The sequence below is a fragment of the Oculina patagonica genome, chromosome 3, assembly GCF_052425735.1.
Source record: "Oculina patagonica isolate OP01 chromosome 3, crgOcupat, whole genome shotgun sequence".
NCBI lineage: Eukaryota > Metazoa > Cnidaria > Anthozoa > Scleractinia > Oculinidae > Oculina > Oculina patagonica.
The window spans coordinates 20,120,292-20,146,227 of NC_135760.1; the positions used below are offsets into that span (position 1 = coordinate 20,120,292).

The window sequence follows — 25,936 nt, forward strand, 5'->3', positions numbered from 1 at the left end:
ACGGGACTAACTGTTCTGCACTCAGTTAATGTAATGAGACATAATACTTTATACACTCTTTATAGCCTACTTAAGCTTGGGTTGCTTGTGGTTAGCTTTTATAGTTGGGTTAGGATTTGCATAAATAGAAATCAGGATTCTGACAGTTCATCGTCAGTGGCTTAGTGGATGTCATTCCGTCTTACCATGCCAAAGACCTAGGTTTGAATCCTCTTGGTCTTAAGTTTTTTTTTCTCAACTTCTTTTTATGGGTTCTGGGTTTCAGTATTCCGGCATTCCTCGATTTAGTGAAAGGGGTAACTCTCAAAGGTGGCTATTTTAAAATCTTGGGCATCATTTTCCTAAATGAGCATGATGCCCTGAGGGTAATGTAAAGAACGAAGGAAGACTTGTGAAAGTGACCCGGGGGGGTACTCTCTATAATGGCCTATACGGAGAGGCTCCGCCCGAAAGGGGTACCTTTTTCAGGCTTCAGGTATATAAAAGTGTAGGGATTTCACGAGTTTAAGTATATGAAAAGATATGAAAATCTGTCATTTGGCTATTTAAAAGGGCCTTTTATTAAAATATTTCGAAAAGACGCAATTTATGGCTGTATTATTTTAATTTATTAAGCGCTACATAAAAATGACAAGAAAACGTCCTATTTTAAGTCAACACCATGTCTCTTAGGTATATCAAAGGGGTACCTTTTTTCAGTTAAAGGTATACGAAAGGGGTACAATTTCTGTGAAAAATGGTATACAAAAGGGTTAGGGGTTAGAACTTGTGGCGGAGCCTCCCTGTATAAAACTTTTTTGAGTACCCCCCGGGAAAGTGACAGGGATGCTTGTCAGAAAATTTACATAAAACCCACAAGGTGACCAATCTGGGGTTGGCACAAGCTTTTATTAACCCCTTAAAGATACAATTTTCATGTCTCATTGGCATGAAAATCAAATACCGGTACATGAACAGGCTTTGTCCAGTCACTGATACAAGTGAGAATGCAAAGGGCCTGGGCTGGTAGCTCACATTTTTGCGAGCTTAGAGTAGTGGCAACCCTCTAAGTTTAGACCATTTTTTAGTCGCCATGGTGACTAAAATTTTGGAGCTGTCTGAAGTCGCCAGACTGGCGACCAAAATTAAAAAGAAGGATTGAAAGCGTGAGCTTAATTTAGCGACTAAAATTTTCACTGGCAACCAAACTTGAGTAGTCGGTGGCCAACTGACAAAAAAAAAAAATAAAACAAAAGCTAAAGCGAATCCGGTATAGGAAAAGGCTGCTAAACCATTAGTTTATTGGTGTCTCAGATGGTGTCATCAACAAATGAACTAAAACAAGAAATTCAAAAGACACTTAAAAGTTTCCCCACCACAGCCCCGGGGGAGGGGGGTACTCCCATAACTTTCGGATAGGGGTTTGCCCCCAAGGTTCCTAAACCCTGACTCTATTTAAGGATAAAGAAAGCGAAAATTGATACCCTTTTTAAGGCCCAAAACCGAAAAATGACACCCTATTCAAGGGGAGGAGGAGCGTTCCGTGACAAGCCAAAAATCGGCCAACCGCGCACGGCAAGACACAAATCTTTATAAAATTGCTTTTCTAATACCTGAACAGAAAATTCAGTTTTAAGATATCTTTTTTTCGTTTAGCTGGGCGTTTATTTTAGCTTATAGAATTTAGGTACCCTATCTAAGGATCACATTGGGAACACATTGCTGAAAGGAGCAAAAATGATACCCTATTTAGGGACCGAGAACCTCAGTCAAAGACCATACCCTATCGGGCGGCACATACCTGCCACATATGGGAGTACCCCCCCCCCCAAGAACCTTAATAAAAAGAATACAAAAAACTTGGCAATATAAGTTATTGATTTAAATTTATTTAGAAAAAGGCTTAGGAAACGAAGACAGAATTCCCTTTATGCCAATAGGCTCTGAAAGCTCTGACAAAACACTCAGGAAATTAATTTATATTTGTATTCTTATTCTTTCCCTGCTCTTAATTTTGACAGTATCTCCTTAGCTTGTTTGTATTGGTCAAGTTGGGCTACAAAACTTCTCCCAACATAAAAAATAACTGTGCTATCAGCTTTATAAATAATATGCACTTTTACACAATAAATATTATTCTAATGATTTCTTATAAATAATAACTCATTTTAATTTTTGTTAATCCATTTGCAAACCACTTGATGAAGCACTGGGTGCAAAGAAAGTACCGTCCAGTAGCCCTGGGTGGTAGCAGATTTTATCGATCACTTGCCTGACAGGTAAGTAAGATGTTTCGACTTTATTTGTTGGCAGATGAAGAAATTTCTTCATAAAGGGGATCGAGAAAAGGCTTTCAGCACTAATCTGGGAAATCCATTTTCTTTTGAACCCAAATTAGGCCTTAAATTCTTAAATAAATCTGTGAGCTAGGGTTTGGGTTATGGTTACTTGTGAGTGACAACGTCACAGGAATACCAGCTTATGGTGCATATTGATCCAAAACACCTTCACTAGCAATGAATTATTCAACTTTCAGCTGGGCTGGCTATCACACATGGTATTTAGCTTTGTCACCAAAAGATCCAACTTCCTTTCTATTCCATCCAGTCTCTGCTCAATACTTTCGTTAAATCTCAAGAGATGACTCGTACTTGTCGTCATGGCAACCTTCTTCCTCCATTTTCTGAAACCTGTCAGAGTGAAAGCAATCAGAACAGCGACTGCTGCAGGTATTGGTTTACTTGATACCAGAGAGCCCATCCATAAGCAAACTCCGATGCAAAATGCCAGTCTTCGTATGCACCAGACAGGCCCGAAAAAGGCATGTACAAGAAACGTACTGGACATCAGGAGAAAGAATTTGTTGTAGGACATTCTGGAAATACAAATTAGCCCCACGATGATCCAGAAAAGAAATAAAATTAGTGACAAAAGTTTGTTCCTTGCTGTTCCTACTTGATCAGGGAGAGCTGCTCCTGCAAAAATTAAAACAAAAATACTTGTAAAGTTGAGATCACCAGTAAATTTAATGAAGTGGAAAAGACACGCCTTAATTTTCAGATTTTTTTATATACACATTGACTCCTTTCCCCAAATCATTTGGCTTACATGTACATTTAGCTGATTATATTTAGTGAGTGGCAAGAGAGATCATGGTGACACAAATGATTACGAAGGAAACTCGCAGTTGTACATATTGACACATGACATTACTCAACAGTCTGGTTAACATAACATATAACATAACATAAAACTTTATTTATCCTCGAATTTGATATAGCTAAGACAAGCTAGTTTCTTTGAGAAACAAGTGAAATATATATTAAAAAATAAAAATAAAATAAGTAAAATAGATAACAATATAATTATATCCCTTAACTTTTTACACATTAAAACTATATAAAAATACAAGTTTACAAAAGATGAAAGCCGAGGGCTGTGACATCTTGCCATCATCGGTGGCAGTTGTTATCTAAGTCCAAAGGGGAAAAGGGTATGCTCAAATGACACATTGCCAGGGGATCCCGGATTCACTTGTCTGAATTTCAAAATATCCATTATTACTGTTTCATCTATCATTCTAGGCCTTTTGGTCACTTGTCAGAATTTGGCAAAAGGTTATTGTTTGTCGCAATTTCATTTTATGTGCTGTCAATACCCGGGGGGGGGGGGGTACTCCCTATAATGGCCTATACGGGGAGGCTCCGCCCGAAAGGGGTACCTTTTTCAGGCTCCAGGTATATAAAAGGGTAGGGATTTCACAAGTTTAGGTATATGAAAGGGTAGGGAAATCTGCCATAATGATATTTAAAAAGGCCTTTACATTAAATATTCCGAGCAGACGCAACTTTTGGCTGTATTGTCTTAATTTATTAAGCGCTACATAAAAATGACAAGAAAACTTCCCGTTTTAGGTAAATGTGATGTTGTGTAGGTATATGAAAGGGGTGACTTTTTGCAATAAAAGGTATACAAAAGGGGTACCTTTTCTATCAAAATGGTATATAAAAGGGTAAGGGGTTGGATCTCCGGGCGGAGCCTCCCCGTACAAAACTTTTTCGAGTACCCCCCCGGGTGTCAATACTTTTTGGGCCAAGGTTTACCCTGGCAGGGCCTCTCAAATGGGGAGGGAGGGGGCGGGGGAGTGAAGATGAGTTTTTCTCGGATCGTAAAAGGGAGGGAGACATACTATGCCAGATCTGTTAATTTAATCGATCGCTTGTGCTTCAGACTTTAATAGAAGCTCTTGTAGAAGGTCTTGTATGAAGAACATTTTACTTGAAATAATCTGTCTTACCATCAATGCCCAGAACCTGCTGTAGAATTTCATCAGTATACCCCATGCCATTGTTATGAAGGGCAACCAGGCCATCATAAACAACTTCAAACAAACTGCTGACAGCCGGCTGCAATAAATCAACTAAATTTCCAACCAAGTCTGTCAGAGCTGCAAGGCATCTCTTTATGTCTTTCAGCAAGCTTTCCGTACAGTACTTGTGAATTCGGACCACAATCTCTTCCAGTAAATTCACAACAGACGGCATCCAAGTACGAAGGATGTTAAGAACTTGAGAGAGGAGGTTTTGAATGTTTGGTAAGAATGTTGTGACGTTGAAGGCCGCGAATATCAGAATGAAGGTAATGACAGTTTTTGACAGCGCCATTGTGTTGAAATATTGCGCGAAATATAGATAGAAAAAAGATTGTTTTGTGAGTATTTCAATGGCGAAGACGATCCATAAATGTAAGCAGCTTATATAAAGAGTGTGAATGATATCGTGGAATAAGTACTGTGCTTGCAACCAAATACAATAAAAGGATTCGATTCTTGCAAGCTTCAAGGTCCTTCGATTGTATTCCTGATAATTGAAGTTTCCCGCGTAAAATGCCTCTCAGCAGCTCTTTACAAATATTGACGTTCCAGTCGAGTTGAACCCACCCTTGATGGAGGCTGCAGTAAACAACGACGTTATAATGTCCTTGGCACAAAATCAACAATTAAAATAGATTTGCAGGTACCGGTTGCAAACTTTTATTTTGAAAATTGCGTTACATTTTCCTCTTGACAGTTCGGTAGTCTTACATGAAGTGTGGTGTAGGTGTTTCCGCTGATCATTAACCAGTGTAGGCTCAAGTTTTTTTGAGGAATCAATCAACAAAGGGAAAATGAATGACAAAACGTAAAGTTTACGATTGATTTTGTTCATTTAAATTTGTCAAGTTACTTATGTGTAGCACAGAAAAAGAGGATCAATGTCCATTTCCCTCGTGGTTCTCAGATTTGAGGTTGCCGACGATTTGCCTTTGTCCGAAGGCCTAAATTACTGTGGTTAGTAATGTTATTTTACATTTTTGTCACTTTTGCATTTATTCGATCTGTTTGCTCTTCATGCACAAAACTTAGGCCCTAAATTTATGCTGATTGTAAATTTAATATTCTTTTTCACATGCCAACCTCCAAGGAAAAGACGAAAAAGTCGTCAGAATATTTTCAGTCCGATTTTCACTTAAGCTTATGATGATCAAACAGTCAGCAGATTAATAGTAGTTCTATAAAATCAAAAAATCATATATCATCCATTATTTGGGATACGGTACAGTTTAGTTCTGTTGATAAACAAACTCAACACAATCTTAAACAAAACCGATTGAAAAATGTATGTGTCTCCTGAAGAGGGGGATTGGAAGGGTGAGGGGAGCATGCACAGGGGGGTGGGGGGGGGAGGGTTTAACGGACTATCACATAAAAGTGATCACTGTGTATTTTTGGCCACTGCTTCTAATTTAATTATTATATTGTTCAAAATTGGTGCCTCTTGGAGATGAAAAAATGAATTTGCACCATACCTACAGAACAAGATCCTGATTCAGTATACAACAGAAGAATGGTCCTTCCAAAATGCATGTCTCGCCAGGGATCTCGTCGTCTCGAATTTTTCTTTGATGCCTTCTCGGAGTCTCAATATCTTTTGCAACCCTAAAATGATCTCGGGCTCGCAGAAAAGATATAAGTCTCGCTGCCTCACAAAGTCTCACATTTACCATTCAACACCCCTCAGATTCTGTATTGTACATGCTTCATTTACGAATATATATGTACCGCTGTAACTGTACATCTGGGATAATTGGACGGCCATTGTCCAGGGTATTTGAGGACTTTGCTAGTGCTCATCCCTCTTCTCAAAGAATCCTTATTTGATTAACAAACATTCATTTCCATAACTAAACTCACTCACTCACTCACTGCCCATTGTGCCTACTGGCACTCAACTAAAGGATGATATCTTGTTTAATATATTTCAGCCCCTGGATTTGTCACAGGTAAAGTCATGTCGGCATCAGAGGAGGGAGATTGTACAGGTGGGGAAGAGAAGGATCCTATACCTAGTGACATATCTGAAGAAAAGATGAAAGTTCACAGGGGTGGAAGATATCTTCATGACATTCAGGTTGAAACACTAACAAGAAATACTGGTAAGACTCATGATCATTGGACGGGTTCTAGGAATTATCCTTACCCACCCTATAGGGGAGGGTGTTGGAAATTTTGATGGGAAGGGGGGTTTGTACAAAAATGGGAATTAATTACATGACTATATAAAGATAAACTGGAATTTCCAGAGAGGTTTGAGGTTGAAACCAAAGAACCTTTTATGGGAGAGGTATGAATATTTTTCTGAAACAGCACTAGAAAATAGGCCTTGATCATCTGTGCCAATCTTGATTCTAAAGCTTTCATGTAAGGGGGCACTTTCATTAGACTGAAAATGATTTTTGAGAAGCACACAATCCAACTTGTTTGTCTTCCTTTTGTTCAAAATGCGAGCTCTGGCCAAGACTGCTTTTTTGAGTAGTACAAAGTGCTTACTATGGTCTGTCAGCCAATCAGCTTTGAGCTGAATAAACTCTGTGTCTGCTTACAAAGACGGTAAGTCTGTGAATTGCAGACTTTCAAATGGGAATTGGCCAGAATCTGCATTCTTGGTGCTGACCAAAAGTAATTTTCTCCCTATTTCTCCTACTCCCCACCCTTTCCTTTTCCACCTCCTCTACCCCTACCACCCCCTATTCTCCTGGGGTCATGTCTCCCCCCACACTACTGTACATAAATTATGAAAGAGAGTGAGATTTTCACACTTCAGGTCTGTTGAAAAAAGCCTGAAGGCAAACTCAGCCTTTGGCTTAGGATTCATGATCTGGGGGATTCTGGTACAATCGCAAACTTTACTGATTTGTCATTAATTTTCTCAAGACAAAGATGAAAAAGATGCTGTTCATGAGGAGGAAAAAGATAGTGAGCGAGGCAAGATAGCATTCTTCTGTGGAAATCCTATGGTTGAGATCATCAAGGGAATTATACATATCTACAAGAACAAGTGAGTTTAGTAGGCAAATTCTTGAGCTGTATCCGCTGGTATAGGAAAATGTTGCTAAGTGCCAGACATATATATATATATAATGTATCTGGGTGTTTTCTATTGCTACAGAGATGCACATACTTCTAATTATATCTCACAGTTTGAGATAAGTCAATTGAAAATTGAAAATGAAGGTCAAAAAATAACAGAAATCAAAATTGAAATTGAAGTCAAATTGTTTATTAGTATTGAGTCTTTCCTCAGACCTCAGTTCCAAAGGTCATCTACGGCATCATGATAACATGTTGCTGGTCTTAGTAGGGGTGTCGAATGGTAAATGTGAGAATTGCAAGACTTACATCTTTTCTGCGAGCTCGGGACGTTTTTAGCCTTGCAAAGCCTTGCAAAAGAAATTGAGACACTGCGAAGGCATCAAAGAAAATACTGAGACGACAAGACCCCTGAAATTTGGCTAAAATTCTGTAAGACTCGGCTTTTTTGAAGGACTATTCACCACCCCTCATAGTAACTAAAATAACTGAAAAGAATCTATTTCATGTTTGTTGCGAAAGTTTTTTGGAGATTATTTTCCATTTGCTAAATGATATACCTTTTTTATCCTGCCAGTGAGATGACATCATTAAGTAAAGGTGTTAAACGGAGTGAGATGATTTGCATGTTAGCTGTACCTGCCAAGATGACTTGTATTGAGCTCATGCAGTTTGTAGCTCCATCAGAGTGAGTTATCTTAACTAAATTATTTGATTTTTTTACTCAAAGTTTATCATGAATCCCGAGATGTTTAAGGCTAAGCCAAAGATATCTGAATGTGATAGGCCCAGTGAATCTGTATGCCTTTTCAGTGTTTGAAAGTATAAAGTCAGACAAAATTATTTGATTTACAAATTATGCTGGTTGTTTATAACTTCCTTACATTTTACACTGTGGTCATATAACTTGGGACTATGTTTGTGTGTAAGATCTTCAAAAATTCACTAAGGCTCACTTCTTTGTTTTGAACCTCTGTCATTCACATGCATGCATGTTAAAGTCTCATCACTCATCGTAAAGAGTAGGGCATGGAGTTCCCAGTGTAGTTGTGGTCTGGTCTTTGCCCCTTGTACTGTGCTTACTGTGAAATGCTCAGAGATATTAGCTGTATAAGCTACTCTTCAAATCCGAGGGTAAACAAAGTGATGATGATGAAAGTTCATTCTCCTTTTCAGAGAATTTATTGAATGCGTCAAGATCATCAGGGACACCACACCCAATCAGTACATGGTCCTTGTTAAATTTAGGAATCAGGTAACATGTTACAATGTAGTTGGTTTTACTTAAAAGAATTATTACCTTATAAACTTCTAAGCTGAAAGGTGACTTGTTTTAATTATATTTAAGATAGTTGATGTCTTAGAAAAAACCAGAGGTATTTCAAGTTGCTTTGCATTAAAAGGGGTACAATCATGGCCCACAGGGGGTACTCCGGGATCAAAGTGACGGGGATGATCGAATGGAGGCAAAACTCAGGACCCAAAAAAATCCCTAAGTTTTCCGACATTACCCAAAAAAATCCCTGGACCAAAAAAAACGCCCCAAAAAATCCCTAGTCAAATTACCTCTAAATTGCCAAGGCCGCGCTAAGGCACTTTAGTTTGATTTTAATACCCAAAATAATCCCCTATTTAAATCAAGTCACCCAAAAAAAAAAAAAAAAAAAATACCTGCCAAATTCTCCTACCCAAAAAAATCCCGGAATCGAAAATTTCGACCCCCAAAAAATCCTTTGCACATCCCCGTCACTTGGACCCCAGAGTACCCCCCCTGGGAATCATGGTTGGAAACAGTAGAATATTCCTTACCTTTCTCCCCCATCCAAAATTTCTGTTGAAAAGTGTGTCCCTTGAATTGACTTGAAGAATCCAACATTAAATGGGAGCATCAGTTCAGCAGTAAAGTTGATTCTCTGAGATGTTGAAAAATAAATATAATCTGACTTGTAGGTGGGTTTGATACTGAATTCTCTTAGTATTCTTACAAAAAATTGCTGGTTTTTTTTTCTTGAAGGAACTGGCTGATGAATTCTACAATACATTTAATGGTCACCCATACAATCTGTTAGAGGAAGAGGTAAGTAAAGAACATGTTCAGTCAGTCGGTCGGTCAGTTGGTCAGTCAGTTGGTTAGTCAGTCAGTTAGTCAGTTAGTCAGTTAGTCAGTCAGTTAGTCATTAAGTCAGTTGGTCAGTAAGTCAGTCAGTCAGTCAGTGCTGTTCAGTCGTTGGGTCAGTCATTGGGTAGTGGTCAGTAGGTTGGTTGGTCGGGTCAGTCAGTCAGTCAGTCAGTCGGTCAATCAGTCAGTCCGTCAGTAGTCAGTCAGTCAGTCAGTCAGTCAGTCAGTCAGTCAGTCAGTCAGTCAGTTAAACTGGGAACTGGCTGATGAATTCTACAATACATTTAGCTACTCATATATCGTTTACTATTATGCATATTTGTATTCAATTTTCAATGTATATAGTGTTTTTATAATATTCGGTCGGTCGGTCGGTCGGTCGGTCGGTCGGTCGGTCGGTCGGTCGGTCGGTCAGTCAGTCAGTCAGTCAATCAATCAATCAATCAATTTGTTAAAAGTGGGCAATATGCCTTGCTATCTTAGCGTTGTTAGCTCATCACCACTACAACAGTATATTAGGGCACAGAATTCAGTCTACATTTCACTGATCATTTCTGTTAAAATATTTGTGGTGAAAGATTATTTCTCATCAGAGATTGGCATTCATTTGAAAACTTTATATGCCACTTTAGTTACTCCTTTCTCTTGATTAAAGTGTTTTTCCAGGTGTAAACCCTTGGGTTTATAGTCTTACTGGATCCTATTATGATGGGAGAGATTTTGCATCTAAGAAGTCGGAGCTTATTTTATTTAAGTCTTATTTCAAGGTTCTTGTATTGTGCAAGTTTTGGAGCATATCGGGATTATTACCAAACATGTTATTTGAATGAAGAATTAATGGCAGTACTGTTGGTTTTTTTTTGAAATTTTTAAGTTGTTATTTAGAAGGAAAGAATTATTTGTCTTTTTTGCCTTAGGTTTGTCATCTAGTCTATGTTGCTAAGGTGGAAACCAAGAAAATATCAGAGGTAATAGTTTAACTTCGGCTCCAATTAAAGTACAAATTAGATTCACATTCGCCTGTATTTTATAGTTGTACATTTAAGGAACACTTGTCAGTAAGATCCTATTATTTTGGTTGCTGCATATAATGGGACCTCTTAGACTTAGGGGACATAAAGTTTTCAAAGTTAGCCACAAGTAAACAGGAGAAAATATCGTAGATTCGGTTATAGCCTGGGTAGTCTCCCTCGCAGCAGGAATTTTGCGTGACGACACTAAGAACGGCTGCGAGGGAGACTACAAGTAAACAGGAGAAAATATTTCCTGTCAGTCTTTACATCCGGCAGGGGGCATATCCGTTTTTGCCCTGCCCCGTTTTCGGGGCTTACGGCTAGTGTTCCGTTGGAACCAAAACCTAAGCAGGCTTTTGCGACTACACTACTGTTTTCATGTGCTCTGAAAACGTGGAGACTGACAGTAGTGTATAGCGAAACAAGAAAATTAATTCCTGAAACGATTGACAAACGCAAATGCGTCAGTGTTCTCAAAACCGATTTAAAACTTTTCACTGGGGAAATGGGATTTGGGTCACTGAGACTGGGAATCAAAGACAAATCAAACAGTAGAACTGGGACTGGGATTTGGAAAATCGGGAAAACAATAATGGGTTGGGAAATGTGATTCAGTTCGGGCAAAATTTGGGCTGGGAAATGGGATTTAAAACCCCCCTCTAGGACCCTCTTGAAAGTCTCTGCGAAGCGTTCTCGAAAGTCTAGGTTTTTTATGAGAGCACGATCAGCGTTTTCCATCGTTTCAGTGTTGACGATAAGGGAAAAAATGTCAAAATTATACGTCCTCAAACGAAAGTATGATTAGGCCTTCATGCAGATTTGATTTTTGATTGATTAATTAGATTGGCACTTTTTAGCATATAACGAATCGCAAAAGAGATTTTTAGTCGGTTTTGCATAATTTTGTCATTACTTTAATTTTTGTTTGCCTCTATTTTGAACTTGAGAAGATTAACTGGCGGAAGGCACTAAGGAAAAACATCTGTGTATTTTCCTTGCCTTTGGTAAAACAATACAAATATTGTACTTAATGTCGTAGCAAGTTATCCGACATTTCAAGAGGTGATTAATTATTAATGCTGGAATATTGTTTATTTTTTTCTCTGTCTCTGAAGGGAGGAAGCCTTCCTTGTGCTGGGCTAACTGAACTACCAAAGTGCCCCGTGTGTTTAGAGCGTATGGTAAGAGTTTAATTTTCCACTATTGACGAATGATTAATAGAAATGTCTCGACTCACTTCATGTACCTTTATATTCTTACTAATTTTCGCGCGTACTTAATTTCGCGAAAATTCGGGAGCCGAATTTCGCGAGTATTAATTTTCGCGATTGCAAGAAAAATTAGAGCAAAAGCGTATTAAATTTCGTGATTTTGTCAGTATTTTCTGGATCAGTCGTCAAAGACTAAGGAACTACTGGAAATATACAAAAGTCTAACTCAATGTTACTACAAGGAGTCTGCTAACGGACGTGACTGTGCTTTGGGCTTTAAGATATCTTGGCCGATTTACAAGCTGAAGAAAACAGTAATCAGAGAAAGGTTGGTAGTCGAAAACAAGACGGAACGATATTTTCAAGGATAGTTAGTTACAGTTCCTAAAATTATTGTTTTGATTTAAATTATGGTATTAATTTTCGCGTGTTTAAATTTTGCGCAATGTTTTGTTTTCGCGCGCATTAAATTTTGCGATTATTTTGAAAATGCGAAAATCGCGAAAATAAGTACAGTTAGCGAAAATGAGTAAGAATAAGGTAGATGCATTTAGCTGTAGACATTTAACACGCATGGTATAGAGACGAAGAAAAGTAAATTATTTTGCGAATAGGCGACAATATTGTCATGTAGTTTCAGCTTGATGTTTTAGAATATCATTAGTGTTTGGTTAGACGTTCGGGTCAGAGAATATTTTGCGAAAAACACGATAAGAAATGAAAATGTCCTCGCGGGAATCCTTTTTTGCATGTCCATTGACAACTAAGGAAGAATGCTTCTGTTGAATGTGTTTTTGAAAATTGTTAACGTTGGTTAACTTTAACTATCGCTCATAAAAACAATAAAATATCGCCTTTGAAGTTTCAGCCACACAAAATATAATTTTGCCCGAAATTTTAGTTTGAGATTTGTAATTTAAGCTGCGAAGTAACGATTACAGAAACTCCAGACGGTAGACATTTTTATTCTGTCGCGTTTTACGCCAGGAAAATTAGGAAAATTCGTGTTTTTTATTAACGTTGTTAGTTGTTATTTTTGACCGCAATGCAATACAAATAAATGATTTTTCGTGGACAAGGCACCTGAGATAAGCTGTCTGCGTTTGAGTGAGATATTTGGCGCTTTCTTTGATATAGCTTAATTTAAGCTTTCAATAAAGTAGATATAGGTTATTTTAAACAGATCGAATTTATTTGCATTATGCAGAGATACTGCGTTTTCTCTTTAAAGCACAGCAGGTTTTGATAAATTCAAAGTGAAGTTTGTACACGGAAAGATAATTACATGGTAACAAAATGCGACTTTTGCCGCTCATTCGTCAAAATAAAGTTCTCTTTTGTAACATGAATCACTAAACATTTGTAAATTAAATTTTCCAAACGAGAAAATAAAATACCCCCCCCCAAAACCGCAGGAAAAAGGGTGTTCTTATTTTAAAAAAAAAATTTTTTTTTTTTTTTTTAAAAAAAGAAAAAATTTTTTTTTTTTTCCCTTTCTTTTTTTTTTTTTCACCTTCATAAAAATTCCCAATTTTTTAAAAACGCATAAATCGTAATGCATACAAGAAGCGTTTACACTGAATGAGAAATACTTAACATTTATCCTTTAGCCTAAGAAATCCATAATATACTGTTCAATTACGCTTGCCTAACAGTTCTTGGACATAATGTTGCTGGATTTGAATCTATTAACACAAGGTTTGCGTTTCTAGATTCGATTTTGTTCCCAGATTCATGGAAAGTACTTTTTTCCGGTCATTGATGCGCGAAAAAATAAACAAGAACTGAGAAATTTTACATTTCTGCGACACGGATGCGGCTTGGTTAAAGTTAGTTGTTACATTTATGTGAGCGTAGCATGCATGTTACAAATGGGAAGGCATTCTTGGCCGTAGCCGTTCGCGTAATTTAGCTTTCTCGTCAAAATTCCAAAATGCTATTTTTTGTTTTGTTTTACTTTTCAGGATGAATCTGTTGAAGGCGTGTTAACTATTCTCTGTAATCACTCGTTTCACGGAAGCTGTTTGTCTAAGTGGTCAGATACAACGTAAGTTTTAAATTAAAAATGCCGTATTGTAGCCATACCATTCGATTGTAAAAACCGATCGATCAATCATTCAATCAATCGGTCGTTCAGTCAGTCAGTCAGTCAGTCAGTCAGTCAGTCAGTCAGTCAGTCAGTCAGTCAGTCAGTCAGTCAGTCAGTCAGTCAATTCGTCATGGGTCGTTAAGCTGGATGTTCGGACAGTCGGTTGAGCGGGTACTGAGTCGGTTGGCCAGTCAGCTGGACGGTCAGTCGGACGGTCAATTGTTTGAGCATATGGCCTACTTGAATTTTCTCTAAAAAATAATAGATTGAAATGATCCTTACTGACAGATGGTGCGTGAACTTAAACGACCAAAATACTGCAACTCCAGCGACCCTCAGTAAACCCGTATGGAAACAAGTCTGTAACAAGTTCCAGTTTTCATTTTCTGTGCACTTTTGGCGTATCCTTGTATTTCGGAGTCGCACTGCATTTTAAATGAAGTTCTTTTTTGCTTCTTTTCCTGTTCTAGCTGCCCAGTTTGTAGATACTGCCAAACGCCACAACCCGTTGACGGGAACAAGTGTTTCGAATGTGATTCTAGTGAGGTATGCTCGCAGTCTTCTACTCATGTGACTACTGAGCTCGGGGAAACATGTACCTCTACTTCCGGTGGGAATTCCTTTGTAACTTTCCTCCCTACCAGAGTTTGTTAATAAAAATTTGAAAGAATAAAGAGAACCCGTGGGTTGTGACAAAGAAGGTTCATCGTTTTGACGAGCAACTGACGTGCTTACCGTCGGTATGCTCGCGACTGTTCGTGCACTCTTCTGATTGGTTAATAAGAACTTCGGAAACTCTTCGGCGTTACTACGAGGATCTACCAAAACGAACACTTGTTTTTCCGATTAAATAAGTTAGTGCACGCGAAAAAAACGTCAAAATAGCCGCCCTTTTTTATCCTTTACGAGTAAACGGTTTCACGTTGTATCTGATGTGAGACTGAGACCGTGTTTTCTTTGTGGTGTTTAGAGTCTGTGGATATGTCTTATTTGTGGTCACATAGGCTGCGGCAGATATCTCAGGTCTCATGCTAAGAGGTAGGCAAGAAATCATTCAGTTCGGGTGAGGTTACATCAGTAATAAATTAAATGGCTGCATGGTGTCTTGCGTCTTAACAACATATTTTAGTGACCGTCTGCTTGGGTTAAGCAAAAAAGAAGTACACTACTCCCTGCTTTCAGAAAGGTCTGCATGAAGGTTTCTTTAGGATCGATTTTTTTCCACGCCGAAAACCTTCTTTAAATCGATCGCTGTACCAAAAGTTCTCAACCTTGCTCCCAGGGCGTTTATTGTCGTTATGAGTCATATGTGCTCTTTTTGAAAAGGCTTCACAGGGAGAAATCATGATTAGGGCGTGTCTGAAATCGAGGTCTAACAGACTGAACACTTATAATCGCTTGTTGACAAATCGCGCGAGTTATATGAAATACTTCAAGGAAAGTTCCTGAAAGTTTTCTTTTGTTTTCTCAATTCAAGGCATTTCCAAGAGACGCAACACACTTATTCTTTAGAGCTGGGAACACAGCGCGTCTGGGATTACACTGGAGGTACAATACACTTCATTTGTGATTTTTTCCTAACCTGTGCTCGTTTGCCTAAAGTAGGTATCTCAGCGTGCTTTTATCAACTGTTTAATAATCAAATCTCACTTCATTCTCTGACAGATAACTTTGTTCATCGTCTGATCCAGAATAAGACGGACGGAAAACTTGTAGAATATGGCTCAGAACAACAGGTCAGTCAAATGAGATGATGACATTTTACGCGGAATATTCGTAGTTTCATTGCGTTCTATCTCCCAGACAAAAGATCAATCTCGTATCTTTGCTTGTGAGCTTTATTCCTCTGTTACTTGTGGGTTCTCTCATAAACTTTAAACACCGTTTTCCAATCATAATTGCAGGTTATGGATGAAGAAAAAATGGATTCTGTTACGCTAGAGGTAGTTTTGTTTGTTTGTTGTTTGTTTGAGTCTTAAGTATAGTTATTTTGCCACATTTTCTAATCAAAATGTCCTTCCTGTTTCTAGTACACATACTTGCTAACAAGTCAACTGGAGAACCAAAGGCTTTATTTCCAAGAAAAAATTACACAGATTGAAAAAGATGCAGCGGGGCAGGTAAATACGAATATTTTGCAAACCTGATGTAAGGAATTGCATAAAAGGTTGAAATAAACAAATAAAATAGGATGGAACGAACTCCTTTACAACGATAAAACCTTACAGAAAAGGTCGTTTCTCAAGACACTGACTCACAAAATCAACCTATAAAATCTGACTAAAAATAAGAGCTACTGTGGCTGGCGAGTCGTGTAGTCTCTTTTTAATTTCTGTCAGTTCCACTGAAAGAGAAATCTTCTGTTTAAGAATCTTTAAGCGTAAACGCATGCTGTTCACTGATTTGATGTTCAAGAAGCAATTGGATAGCTTTCTCGTGTTGTTTGTATTCAATAAGGACTCATTACCTCTCAGTATGGTTTAGTGTCCCATTGTTAAGCCATATCATTTGTGTTTTCGTCGCGGTATTTGTTGTAAAGGAGATCACACAAGTTTCCGTTGTGAACATTTTAGGTGAGTTCTATGGAAGAACGTACGAAGAAAACACTGGAGGAATGTAAAAAGCTGGAATTGAAACTTACTGAAGCCGAGAAAGAAAAGAAAAATTTGGACAAAAAATACACACAGGTATGACCCGCCGAACTTGTTAGTGTCCAGTGCGTAGTTTCAATGGAAATAAATGACTCATCTTTCCACAAACAAAACAACAACAGTCATGGCAACGTACTTCAGTCAAGAAAGGGTTCCTTGAAAATAGTAATCGCGGGAAAAATCACGTCAATCTGGTTTACGTATTGAATTTGATTGGCTGGAATGAAAGGCAAAACTCCACTCACGATTGGTTGAGGGCTAATATGTAGCGTCCCAATCAAAACGCACGGCGAATTAACTAATTAACTAAGTAACTAATCGCTCGTACTTTTAAGTTATCCCATAATCAGCAGGGGCAACTGGGTCAAAACGCGCCAAGCTGTCTGGGAGTTCAACTTCTTTGATGAGAGTGACGAGTGAGGACATTTTTTCTCACAGACCAGGGTTATGCACGACGTGCATATTTATTCGGTTAAGGTCGCGGGGGATACCTACAGCATGAATAAATTCATGAAGCGAAATTTTGCTTGACCTGCATCTTTTAAAACGCTTATTTCTCGGCCGTTATGGGTGCGATCAAGCTCAAATTTTACAGAGACATAAAGAAATGATAAAAGATTGTGTATGTCATCTTTTATTTGGTAGATTGTACTTAACGGCGATGTAATAGCCACGTAAGTGCCAAATTGGGAAGAACATGATTTTGTGGCAGAGTTTGCGGAACGAGTAGGAGACAGCACACTGTGATCTTGTCAAAAACTAATCAATCAATATCTCTAGAGTGTCATAACAGAAGCGGATTTTTTAATTTAAAATTTGCCAGCATTTTATGGCGGTTTAAATGCGCAAATTTTAATTTAATGCCTTCTGCCTCTTTCTAAAAGCGCTCTTTTAAAATTCCGCCTCTGTTATGACACACTACAATACCGTATTTACTCGAATAAGCGCCGCGGCGCTTATTAAATTTTTCCCACTTCAAGTGCGGCGCTTATTCGGGGGCGGCGCTTATTTGAGGGCGGCGCTTATTTAAAATTTGGACTCCACAAAGAGTCTTTTATTTTACAGTTATCGAAAGTAGCATCTTCTGATTGTCAGTATTCGTCTCTTCTGAAGAGAGTAGTGGCGCTAGCTGTCCTAGCAAAGTTTGCGGCCTTCACAACATTTACGTATTGTAAGAATGTAGAAAACAAATGGGCGAGCAGTAAAACCATAACTGTAAACTGCAAAACATCGCTTTTGATGAAACGAAATGTCCAGTTTGCAGGATTTTTTTTAAAAATCACGCGCACGCACCCATATTTTTATCCAGTCATGAATATCTTGTAAAGTTGTCGACGTCAGTCGTTGCACTTCGTGCATGCGCTTTAAATAAATGCATAATGATGAGCCTAAGGTGTCCCCCGCGACCATCTAGAATTCCTCCTCCATCACAATTTCTCTGGTGAATCGAGATAAATCGAATTCAAATTCATTCAAACTCTGTTTTATCTTGTTCACCAGGTTGTAACTAAGGTTGGCAAGCTTGTTGGTGATCTTAAAGAAGAGCAGGAGGTTTGTAAAAAATCCCATTTTCCAGCCTATTTTCCAAATCCCTCTTCCAGTGCTTTTGTTTATTTGTTTGTGCTTCCTGGTACCCGTGACCCAAATCCCATTTTCCCAGTGAAATTTACCCAAATCCTAGTTCCCATTTTACCCTTTCAGAGCGATCTTTAAGCAGTGGAAGAAATGAACTTTTGTTCTATTTTTCAGTTAAACAAGTGTTTACTAGAAAATCAAAAGTTGTGGCAAGAGAAGTTGAAACAAACGGAAGACAAGCTGCAAGAAGAAGAAGCGGCGAGGAAACAGGTAACGCCCCTCACGGTATTCAGCTGCTGTTACTATACCTCACAAATATCTTTTGCGCGACGAAAAGTTTTATCGTTAAATTGCGGGAAACATAAAATAATAGTTTATTAAGGAGTTTTCTTTTCGCCTTGCCCGCATGAGAAGTACGAAAAATTTAAATATCGGCGTAGTAAACTACAAAGTGAGTGGTGCCCGAAGACATTTATCTACAGAATCATATTACATGACTAACGTTTTAATTATTCGTTAATTCTGCAGGAAGTGAATAATCTTCAGGAACAACTAGCAGATCTCATGCGTCACCTGGAAACACAACAAGCAATAGCGGGCGCTCCTGATGAAACCAGACAGGTGAGCAAAGGTTTTTCCTTCTTGCTGTTGAAGTTCGAGCTACCTCTCAGGCAACGGACACCTTGTCGCACAAGGTGTAAACTACAGTAAATCATTGAAACACAACTTGCTAGAAAACAGTTCACTTGTTCCTGAAGAAACCAAAATTGGCAGTGGTAGATCTAGTAGGGGAGGGTCGCGGGCCGTAATCCCTCCCACCCAGTTCAACAACCCCATCCCCGCCTTTTTTGTCCCGGAGAGTTCCCATATTCATTTCGATCGTTTCAAAATGTGAACACTTCTGGATACGCCCAGTGTAAGCTTTTTACTCATTTCAATCTGTCAACATTTCGTTCTTTGCTTTACAGGAGCTGCAGGATGGTCAACTTTTCGTGGGCGAGGGATCATCTTCGACACACCAAACAAAGAAAACTCGACGGAAAAGATGACAGTTGGAATAATTATGTAAACTCAAGATGTAAATAACCGGAAGGCACGCCACTACTACAGACGTCACGCCAACTTAGCGGAAGTCACGCCACTAGGACAGAAGTCAGCATCACGGAAGTTTGTTGGAGTGACGGAAAAGGGGCTCAGATGTGTTTATCGGCTGGGAAAGACGTAACAATCTTTATGCGATGTATTCTCGGCAGTGGCATATATTCACGTGTTGTTTTTTCGCTACATTTACACCCCTTTTCTGAGGACACGATGAACAGCTCTATGGCAGTCCACTTAAAGATCATAAAATCTGTAAAAGCATAGACGTAGTCATGAGTCTGTAGTCTGTTCATTAAAAGCGGATTCAGTTATTTCGTTATTGAGAAGTGGCGTAAAAGTTTGAAGCACTTACAGTGCTGTAGAGTGAAAAAAAAAAAGAACTATTTGACATGGCATCAGGGAGGAAGACATGAAATGAATTAAGACGCCAGCTGTTTTAGAATCCTGAAAGGAGTTTACCCTATTCACAAAACGCGTAACGACAGGGAAAGTCCGGTGAACTCTTAGAGGAACAGAGTAATTCCATAGAGTATATTGTGTATTACTAAATAAATAAAACTAAATCAAATCAAATAATTTCCTTCAGTAGGAACTAATTTGTCTTTTAATTTTGGAAAACCTCTCCCGATGTGGCCCGGCTCTTGCTTTTGGAATAGGTTAGCATCGCACCAAGATAGCACAAAACTGAAACCAAAGCTACCCCTCTTCGCAAACAAGGAGTTGCAGAAATATTCACATATGGCCCGTCACACTTTTCTCCCCCAACAATGTTCTAAGAGTGAGCGACAAAAAGGGGAGTTTGCGTAACAAGGTTGGTACACGGCAATATCGAAACGCGCCAAGCTAAACTAAAACTACCAATAGCACCAAATTAAAATATTTCGAAGGCGAAATATAAATGGAGGGCATCTTTATTTTACTCAGAGCACTACAAAACAAAGATACGGAACAACCTCGTATCTTATGGTCCACAATACTTTTACGACTATAAAAACTTGTTCGGGAAGCTATTTTCTAAATATATACAAAAAAGAAACACTTTCGACACAAACACAAAGACAATACGCTCCCTTGGCAAAGCTAGTTTGATTTAAGTTAGAAATATTAGAAAAAACCCATTGCAGCAGTTGTAACGTTAGTTATTTAAACGTAGAGATTAAATCTTTCCTAAACCTTGACAGAAGGTTGCTTATCGTAACAGAACACATAGTTTTTGTTTTCCACGACAGTCATGCACGCATATAACCCTGGCGTGACAAACTTTCAAGCTTGTACTGAAGACCGGATGTATTGTACATCATTATAAGGCTTGTATGAAATAACATGCAGGCGTTACTTTGCAGTGGAGAACGCCCTAGGTAATGGCGGTTTCCCGCCTTTTAAGCGCGCATATAACGCATATAACCTTGGCTTGATAAACTTTCAAGCTTGTACTGAAGACCGGATGTATTGTACATCATTATAAGGCTTGTATGAAATAACATGCAGGCGTTACTTTGCAGAGGAGAAGGGACTGGGTAATGGCGGTTTCGCTCCTTTTCAACACGCGGGAAATCCGGGGAGACCGTCGCTAAGGGTATTGAAATTCCCGCCTTTTTTAAGTAGCAACACGCGATGCCAGTCACTCAGAGGAATTCCCGCCCCCCTTCGAAGTCTGATTGAAGAACCTTCTTTACAGCGGTCAATAGTCTTTAAGACTGGAACGCATGATTTTACAAATTGCTGACAAGTTAGGAGAACATGTCATCTCTATCGGCGCCGATAACTTCCACATCTTCCATGGTGCTGAAGTTCAGGAAGTGTGAGGGACGGTGAACTTCGTGATAAAACTCCTTGGGGTTGGACAGCTGGAGCTCGTAACGCATGTTAGGCGAGTGGCGAACACCTGTAAAACAAGCAGGGTGATCAAAGTAAGTATTTCACACATGGTCAAGTCAATAAATGTCGTATCTTCCTGATGCTGTGAAGTCAGCGCAATTTTAGGTAAAATATCTGGCAAAACGAGGAAATATGTTTCCATAATTGTTTCCTTGTTTTGTCATGGTTCAATGCCGCGCGAAAACACGGAATATTCTGCGGTGCAGCAGAAGCAAATTTTACTTCATGGAACAAAAATTGACGCTGGAAACAATGCTTTCCGTATGGCATACTGGGAAACATTGGGGAAACATGGGCGCGATACAACTGTTTCTAGAAACATGTTTCCTCGTTTTGCCAGGCCTTAACAAATTAACGTTTGAAGCGTTGGCTAATAGCAAGTAAGAAAAAAACCCAGTGCAAAACGAATTCAAAATATTTTGTAGGGTGATATCGGTTTCCTTTGCCGTCATAAATGCTTAAACCTGGCAACTTGCCTTTGAACAGCGAGGATGACCTTATAGACCCATAAAAAAGGAGGATTTTTGCGTTGATGTTTTCACTTTTGAAATCATGACTCTGAACAACAAACAATTCAGCAAAACTCACCCATGAAGTTGAAGTTCCAGGAGCCTTGGGTGGGTACCATAAAAAATCCAAGGAAACGATCCGACAGTAACATCTGTACTTTCTCGTAGTGCGATGGGAGGTAACCCCTGGGATTGTTCCCAGTGTCCTTGTTATTCCGGCCCCAGTCGTAACCCGAGGGGGTCAGTTTGTAGGCCGTCAGTGAACAAGAACCAGGAGTAAAACTGAAACAAAACAATGGATAAAGTTAATAAATTAAGCTTCATTATTAAGATGGTTTTCGCTTAACAGGCGAGCAATACAGGCAAAAATAAAGTTACCAAAGAGATTTCATAGCATGGTAACATTTTGAGTACAGCTAACAAAAACCTGCCAAAACTTTAATACTCAAGCTGACCCCGCGAGAGAAAACTGGATTTGAAATTACCGTATTTTCTCGTTTAAACGCCTCCGGCGTTTATTTCAAACTTGGCCCGATAGAGCCGGCGCTTATTTGATTCTAGGAGTTTGTTCAAGCCCTATTTTTCTCAGAAATGATTTTTATTCATTATTTTTGACAGCAATATATTTAGACATTATTTTTAAAGCATGTTAAACTCGGGGACCGGCGTTTAATCGAGAAAATACGGTACCTGTATTTCAGTTAAAACAGACGTGTTAAACCAGTTCAAAACAAAATGGCACGCGTTTTAAACATTTTTACGTGGTTCGACTTCAATTTTCTCGAGGATGCTTTAGAATTTTATCACGGGGTCATTAACAGAAATGAATTTTAGTAAGATCTTTTAAATAGTATACAAAATGTTGCCGTGCTATGAGTAGATTTTTTGGTACTTAATTTTTGCACTAATTGCTCGAACTTTCAGCGGAATTCGTCTTAAGTGTCAAAGCACAGTGCTTACCTGCATGTAATGATGACCGTTTTCTCGCCGTCCCATGACGGATTGTCCGCCATGATCTTGGCGTGTGTTGTGACGTCTTGCGGAGAAAGCTGAGGAAGTTCGTTCGGCTGAGTGTGAACCCAACCTAGAGGTTCCATTTCCTACAAACGTGCGCAGAAAAACAACGTGTGAGAAGGAGTTTAGCCTGCCAAGTTACTGTTAAAACTACTTATTACCACATATTTGTTGTAACGATAGCCCAGAGAATTAAGTACAAACAAGCAATATCGCCAAATTGACGATTATTTTCACTCCCATCATCTGTCAGCTTGCCATGCAATACAAAAATGGTAAAAAGATGGTAAGTAATGAATATTCCATGGAATAAATTAAGCCGGCGGGGAAGCGGGGTCTGCCATTCCTCGATTAAATGCTCTATCCGATTCCAATAAGTGAATATTCCTGTCTAGGAGACTGACAATTGAACAATTTCGAACCTCGGAGGGAAACAAATTAGTTCGAGAAGTCGGGGAGTTCGCGCAGTTTTCGACTAAGTAAAGCAAATCCAAGGGGAATCGGGTAGATCAAAAATCGAGGGTTCGAGATTTCACTGTATAACTAAATAAAAGATGGTGAACTTAAGTTACAGCAATCTAGTTGTCTTATTTTGTGCTATGAAATATGACTGGATATGTGTTTCAGGGCCCCCGTTGATACTAGTCCTGCAGCTGAAAGGGTCACCCTGTTTAAATATCAATTATTATTCTTGTAATCCGTTTCTCGCTCCAGTTTTTACCTTCAGGTAGTCATGCTGTGGTAGCATGTTTGGTAAGTGCACAGTCTGGTGGGTGCCCCACTGTGGCACCAGCACAATACAACGGATCTCCTTCACTTGAGGGTTATCAGGCGGACTCACTCCGTACAGGTAACCTGCGATCTGAAAAAAACACCATACCATAAGTAAATCTCCTTCATAGGCCTTATTAGCTTTGTCACGCAGTGCTTTCTTTACTCGTGGAAGGAAATCGTTGTGTGACGAGCCAGGTAAATGCTATGATTAGTCTGATAAAGCCAAGTATAACCTAGATAGTCAAAGAATTAAATCGAGAACGAGAGGTACAAAGCTTAAAAGGCTGCAAACGTTTTTACATACTCTTCTTGGAGACGGAAAAACTCGCAGGATTTTGGTGGTCAAAGTTTTATTTTGCAGAAAGAGTGAATGGAAACATTGCAAAACATTCACATTCGCTCCCTTTGCTTCACAAATCACGCGCTAAGCTCACGACAGGGAAACACGGCAAAAAATGGTAAGAGTTTTTGCAGACATCTGTTCTTGTAGAGGGTCGGTATGCCGCTGTACATACAGGAGAATTTTGGCCGTTAGGACAATTGTTACCGTGGTTCTATTAGCTACAATTTAAGTGCAAGTCAAGCGACTTTATTACACATTCAAGGAAATGTCACATCAAAATAAGCATATCCTTACAGTACAATGCGCGCCTGCCAATAGAAAGACAAGCTTGCAGAGCATTAACCAATCATTTCTTTACCTGTGTTCGCAAGTCCGAAATCACGATGAACTTCTTCAGAATATTCTTGGGCAGAATGTACGTGAACCCAGTCTCCTTGATATCATCAGAAGACACGTAGATGTGATTGGTCCTGAGATGCAGGTTTGTCGCGGAGATCGCCCTGACTCGCCACTCCGTCTTGGACGAGAACGTCTGCGTCTCGTAGTTGGAGGTAGTGGACACGATGATCTCGTCTCCGTGGATGTTAGTGGTGCGAGTGGTGGTAGCTGTCAGCTGCGACTGTTCCTTGGTCTGCTTCTCGATTTCTGCTATCTGCTGCCTCTGTTGTGAGGGTGCTGAGATTTCCATACCTAAGATGATGTCGCGGATCTCGGACTGGGTCAAGGAAGCTACGTTCACGCTGGAAAAGAGAAGAAAAGCACGGTGCTATTAGACCAGGGAAAGGTGCGGTTAGTATGCAAGGCGATAACAAAGTTTAAAGGTGTTTTAAAGCAGACAAAATATGGTAAGGTGAACTCACTTGTTCTTCTTGCCGTAGTCAGCTAAGATAAGATCTTTCAGAGCAACCTATATAAAGAAAATAACAGTCAGCCAAGTTGTAAGAGGGATATTCATGAGCAGAACGAACGAGCGAGTAAACGAACAAACGGGTGAGCGAGCGAAGTAGCGAAAAAAGCAAAATGTCTTTGGAAAGCTGACAGGGCTCGAGAATAACATTTTTTTAACTACAACAGCCTTATGGCTAGTGACACCTTTGAATTCACTAGCCAAAACCAATTTTCTACTAGCCAGAACTTTCAAGCATGGTTTTGCATTTTTTTCCTTTTCCTTTTACCAAGGTGGAAGATGCAGAATCAAATGGATTTCAACTTCCACAACATGAGTTCATGTTTTAGTCCCGCTAATTCAATTTGCGATTTCTTTCCGCTAAAATGCCTAAAATTTTCACTACCCATTTTTGGCTAGTGAAAGCCCAAAACCTACGACTGTATTTCTACTAGCCTGTGTCTTGTTGGCTTCCGTTAGTCTCGAGCCCTGTAAGCATAAAAGTAACTACACTTTCCCAACGGTGAAACGCGTATACATACCTCAACTGGTACCCATTCCTCGTCGGTCAGGGTAGGCCAGATGTGATGTGGTTCAGTAATGGTAGTCTTGTCCGGTTTGAGGATGACCTTTGTACGGTCGGCATTCACGTGCAAGGCTCGGAGAATGAGGATCAGACGTGAGAAGGCCGTGTATGATGAGATGGTCTTCAACCAATCGTCGTACAGGTTGAACAACACCATCTGTGGTTCGGTAGCTTTCAAGATCATATCTCCAAGCTTCTCCACCTGTATAGAGGAAATAACCACAGTGCAGTTAACATCAAAGTTTGCTCCAAGCGGCGTGAATTAAAATATGCACGATTATTGTTTGATTTGTTGCAAATTAGCCTGTTCCAGGCGTTCGGTTAGTGGGGAATGGCTTGAAAAGAATACGACGAGCGAAAAATATGGACCTCCTTATCTTTTCGCTCGCCATTTTCATCTGTCACTCGCTATTCTTCGCACCGTTTCCCACTAACTGAACGCCTGGAATGGGCTAATTATAAACTTGTTTTACTGTTCTCTCAGTTGAGTGATTGTCCTTCAACAGAAAGTGATGTAAAGTACCACTAGAAAGCTAACGGGCCAATAACCTAATAAAAACAGTAGCAATCTCCATTTTAACTCATTTTTTTAGTTGCGCTTTTGCTAATAAAATGGCTTATGAGAAGTTGTTACGAGCATGGGAGATACTAAAACCGATTCTGCCACGTACTGCTGGCCTGGCTGGTCAGTTCACACTCAAACTACTGCGGTGGACGCAGTTCTGTCTTTCAAGCAAGGAAGCAAGAAGGCATGGAAAATTTACGTATTACCAAATCAGCAGAAGTGAGGGATAAGTTTT

At 39.4% G+C, this 25,936-nt stretch overlaps 3 protein-coding genes across 3 annotated transcripts in view; 1 reads left to right on the top strand and 2 right to left on the bottom strand.

The window, feature by feature from the left end:
- Window positions 1-2,319: 2,319 nt before the first annotated feature.
- Window positions 2,320-5,014, bottom strand: LOC144645428 (uncharacterized). Its single transcript, XM_078505006.1, has 2 exons — window positions 4,277-5,014; window positions 2,320-2,954 (listed from the first exon to the last, which is right to left on the bottom strand). Exons 1-2 carry the CDS (start codon window positions 4,641-4,643, stop codon window positions 2,512-2,514), a joined length of 810 nt encoding a protein of 269 aa, XP_078361132.1. The 5' UTR covers window positions 4,644-5,014; the 3' UTR covers window positions 2,320-2,511.
- Window positions 5,015-5,126: 112 nt separating this feature from the next.
- On the top strand, window positions 5,127-19,738 carry LOC144645332 (BRCA1-associated protein-like). The gene is made up of 20 exons (XM_078504873.1): window positions 5,127-5,308; window positions 6,283-6,453; window positions 7,232-7,355; window positions 7,965-8,075; window positions 8,564-8,642; window positions 9,402-9,464; window positions 10,424-10,474; window positions 11,635-11,700; window positions 13,695-13,777; window positions 14,290-14,365; window positions 14,790-14,857; window positions 15,297-15,367; window positions 15,485-15,555; window positions 15,724-15,762; window positions 15,850-15,939; window positions 16,393-16,506; window positions 17,971-18,021; window positions 18,220-18,315; window positions 18,574-18,666; window positions 19,014-19,738. Exons 1-20 carry the CDS (start codon window positions 5,233-5,235, stop codon window positions 19,092-19,094), a joined length of 1,674 nt encoding a protein of 557 aa, XP_078360999.1. The 5' UTR covers window positions 5,127-5,232; the 3' UTR covers window positions 19,095-19,738.
- A 303-nt stretch (window positions 19,739-20,041) lies between these two features.
- Window positions 20,042-25,936, bottom strand: part of LOC144645256 (pre-mRNA-processing-splicing factor 8) — a 44,919-nt gene continuing 39,024 nt past the window's right edge. The window contains exons 35-41 of the mRNA XM_078504743.1: window positions 25,093-25,338; window positions 24,525-24,571; window positions 24,023-24,404; window positions 23,269-23,409; window positions 22,494-22,633; window positions 21,613-21,815; window positions 20,042-21,031 (exon numbers count right to left, since the gene is read on the bottom strand). Of these exons, the coding sequence (XP_078360869.1) occupies window positions 20,877-21,031; window positions 21,613-21,815; window positions 22,494-22,633; window positions 23,269-23,409; window positions 24,023-24,404; window positions 24,525-24,571; window positions 25,093-25,338 (1,314 nt within the window). The 3' untranslated portion in view covers window positions 20,042-20,876. The remainder of the gene's footprint in view (window positions 21,032-21,612; window positions 21,816-22,493; window positions 22,634-23,268; window positions 23,410-24,022; window positions 24,405-24,524; window positions 24,572-25,092; window positions 25,339-25,936) is intronic.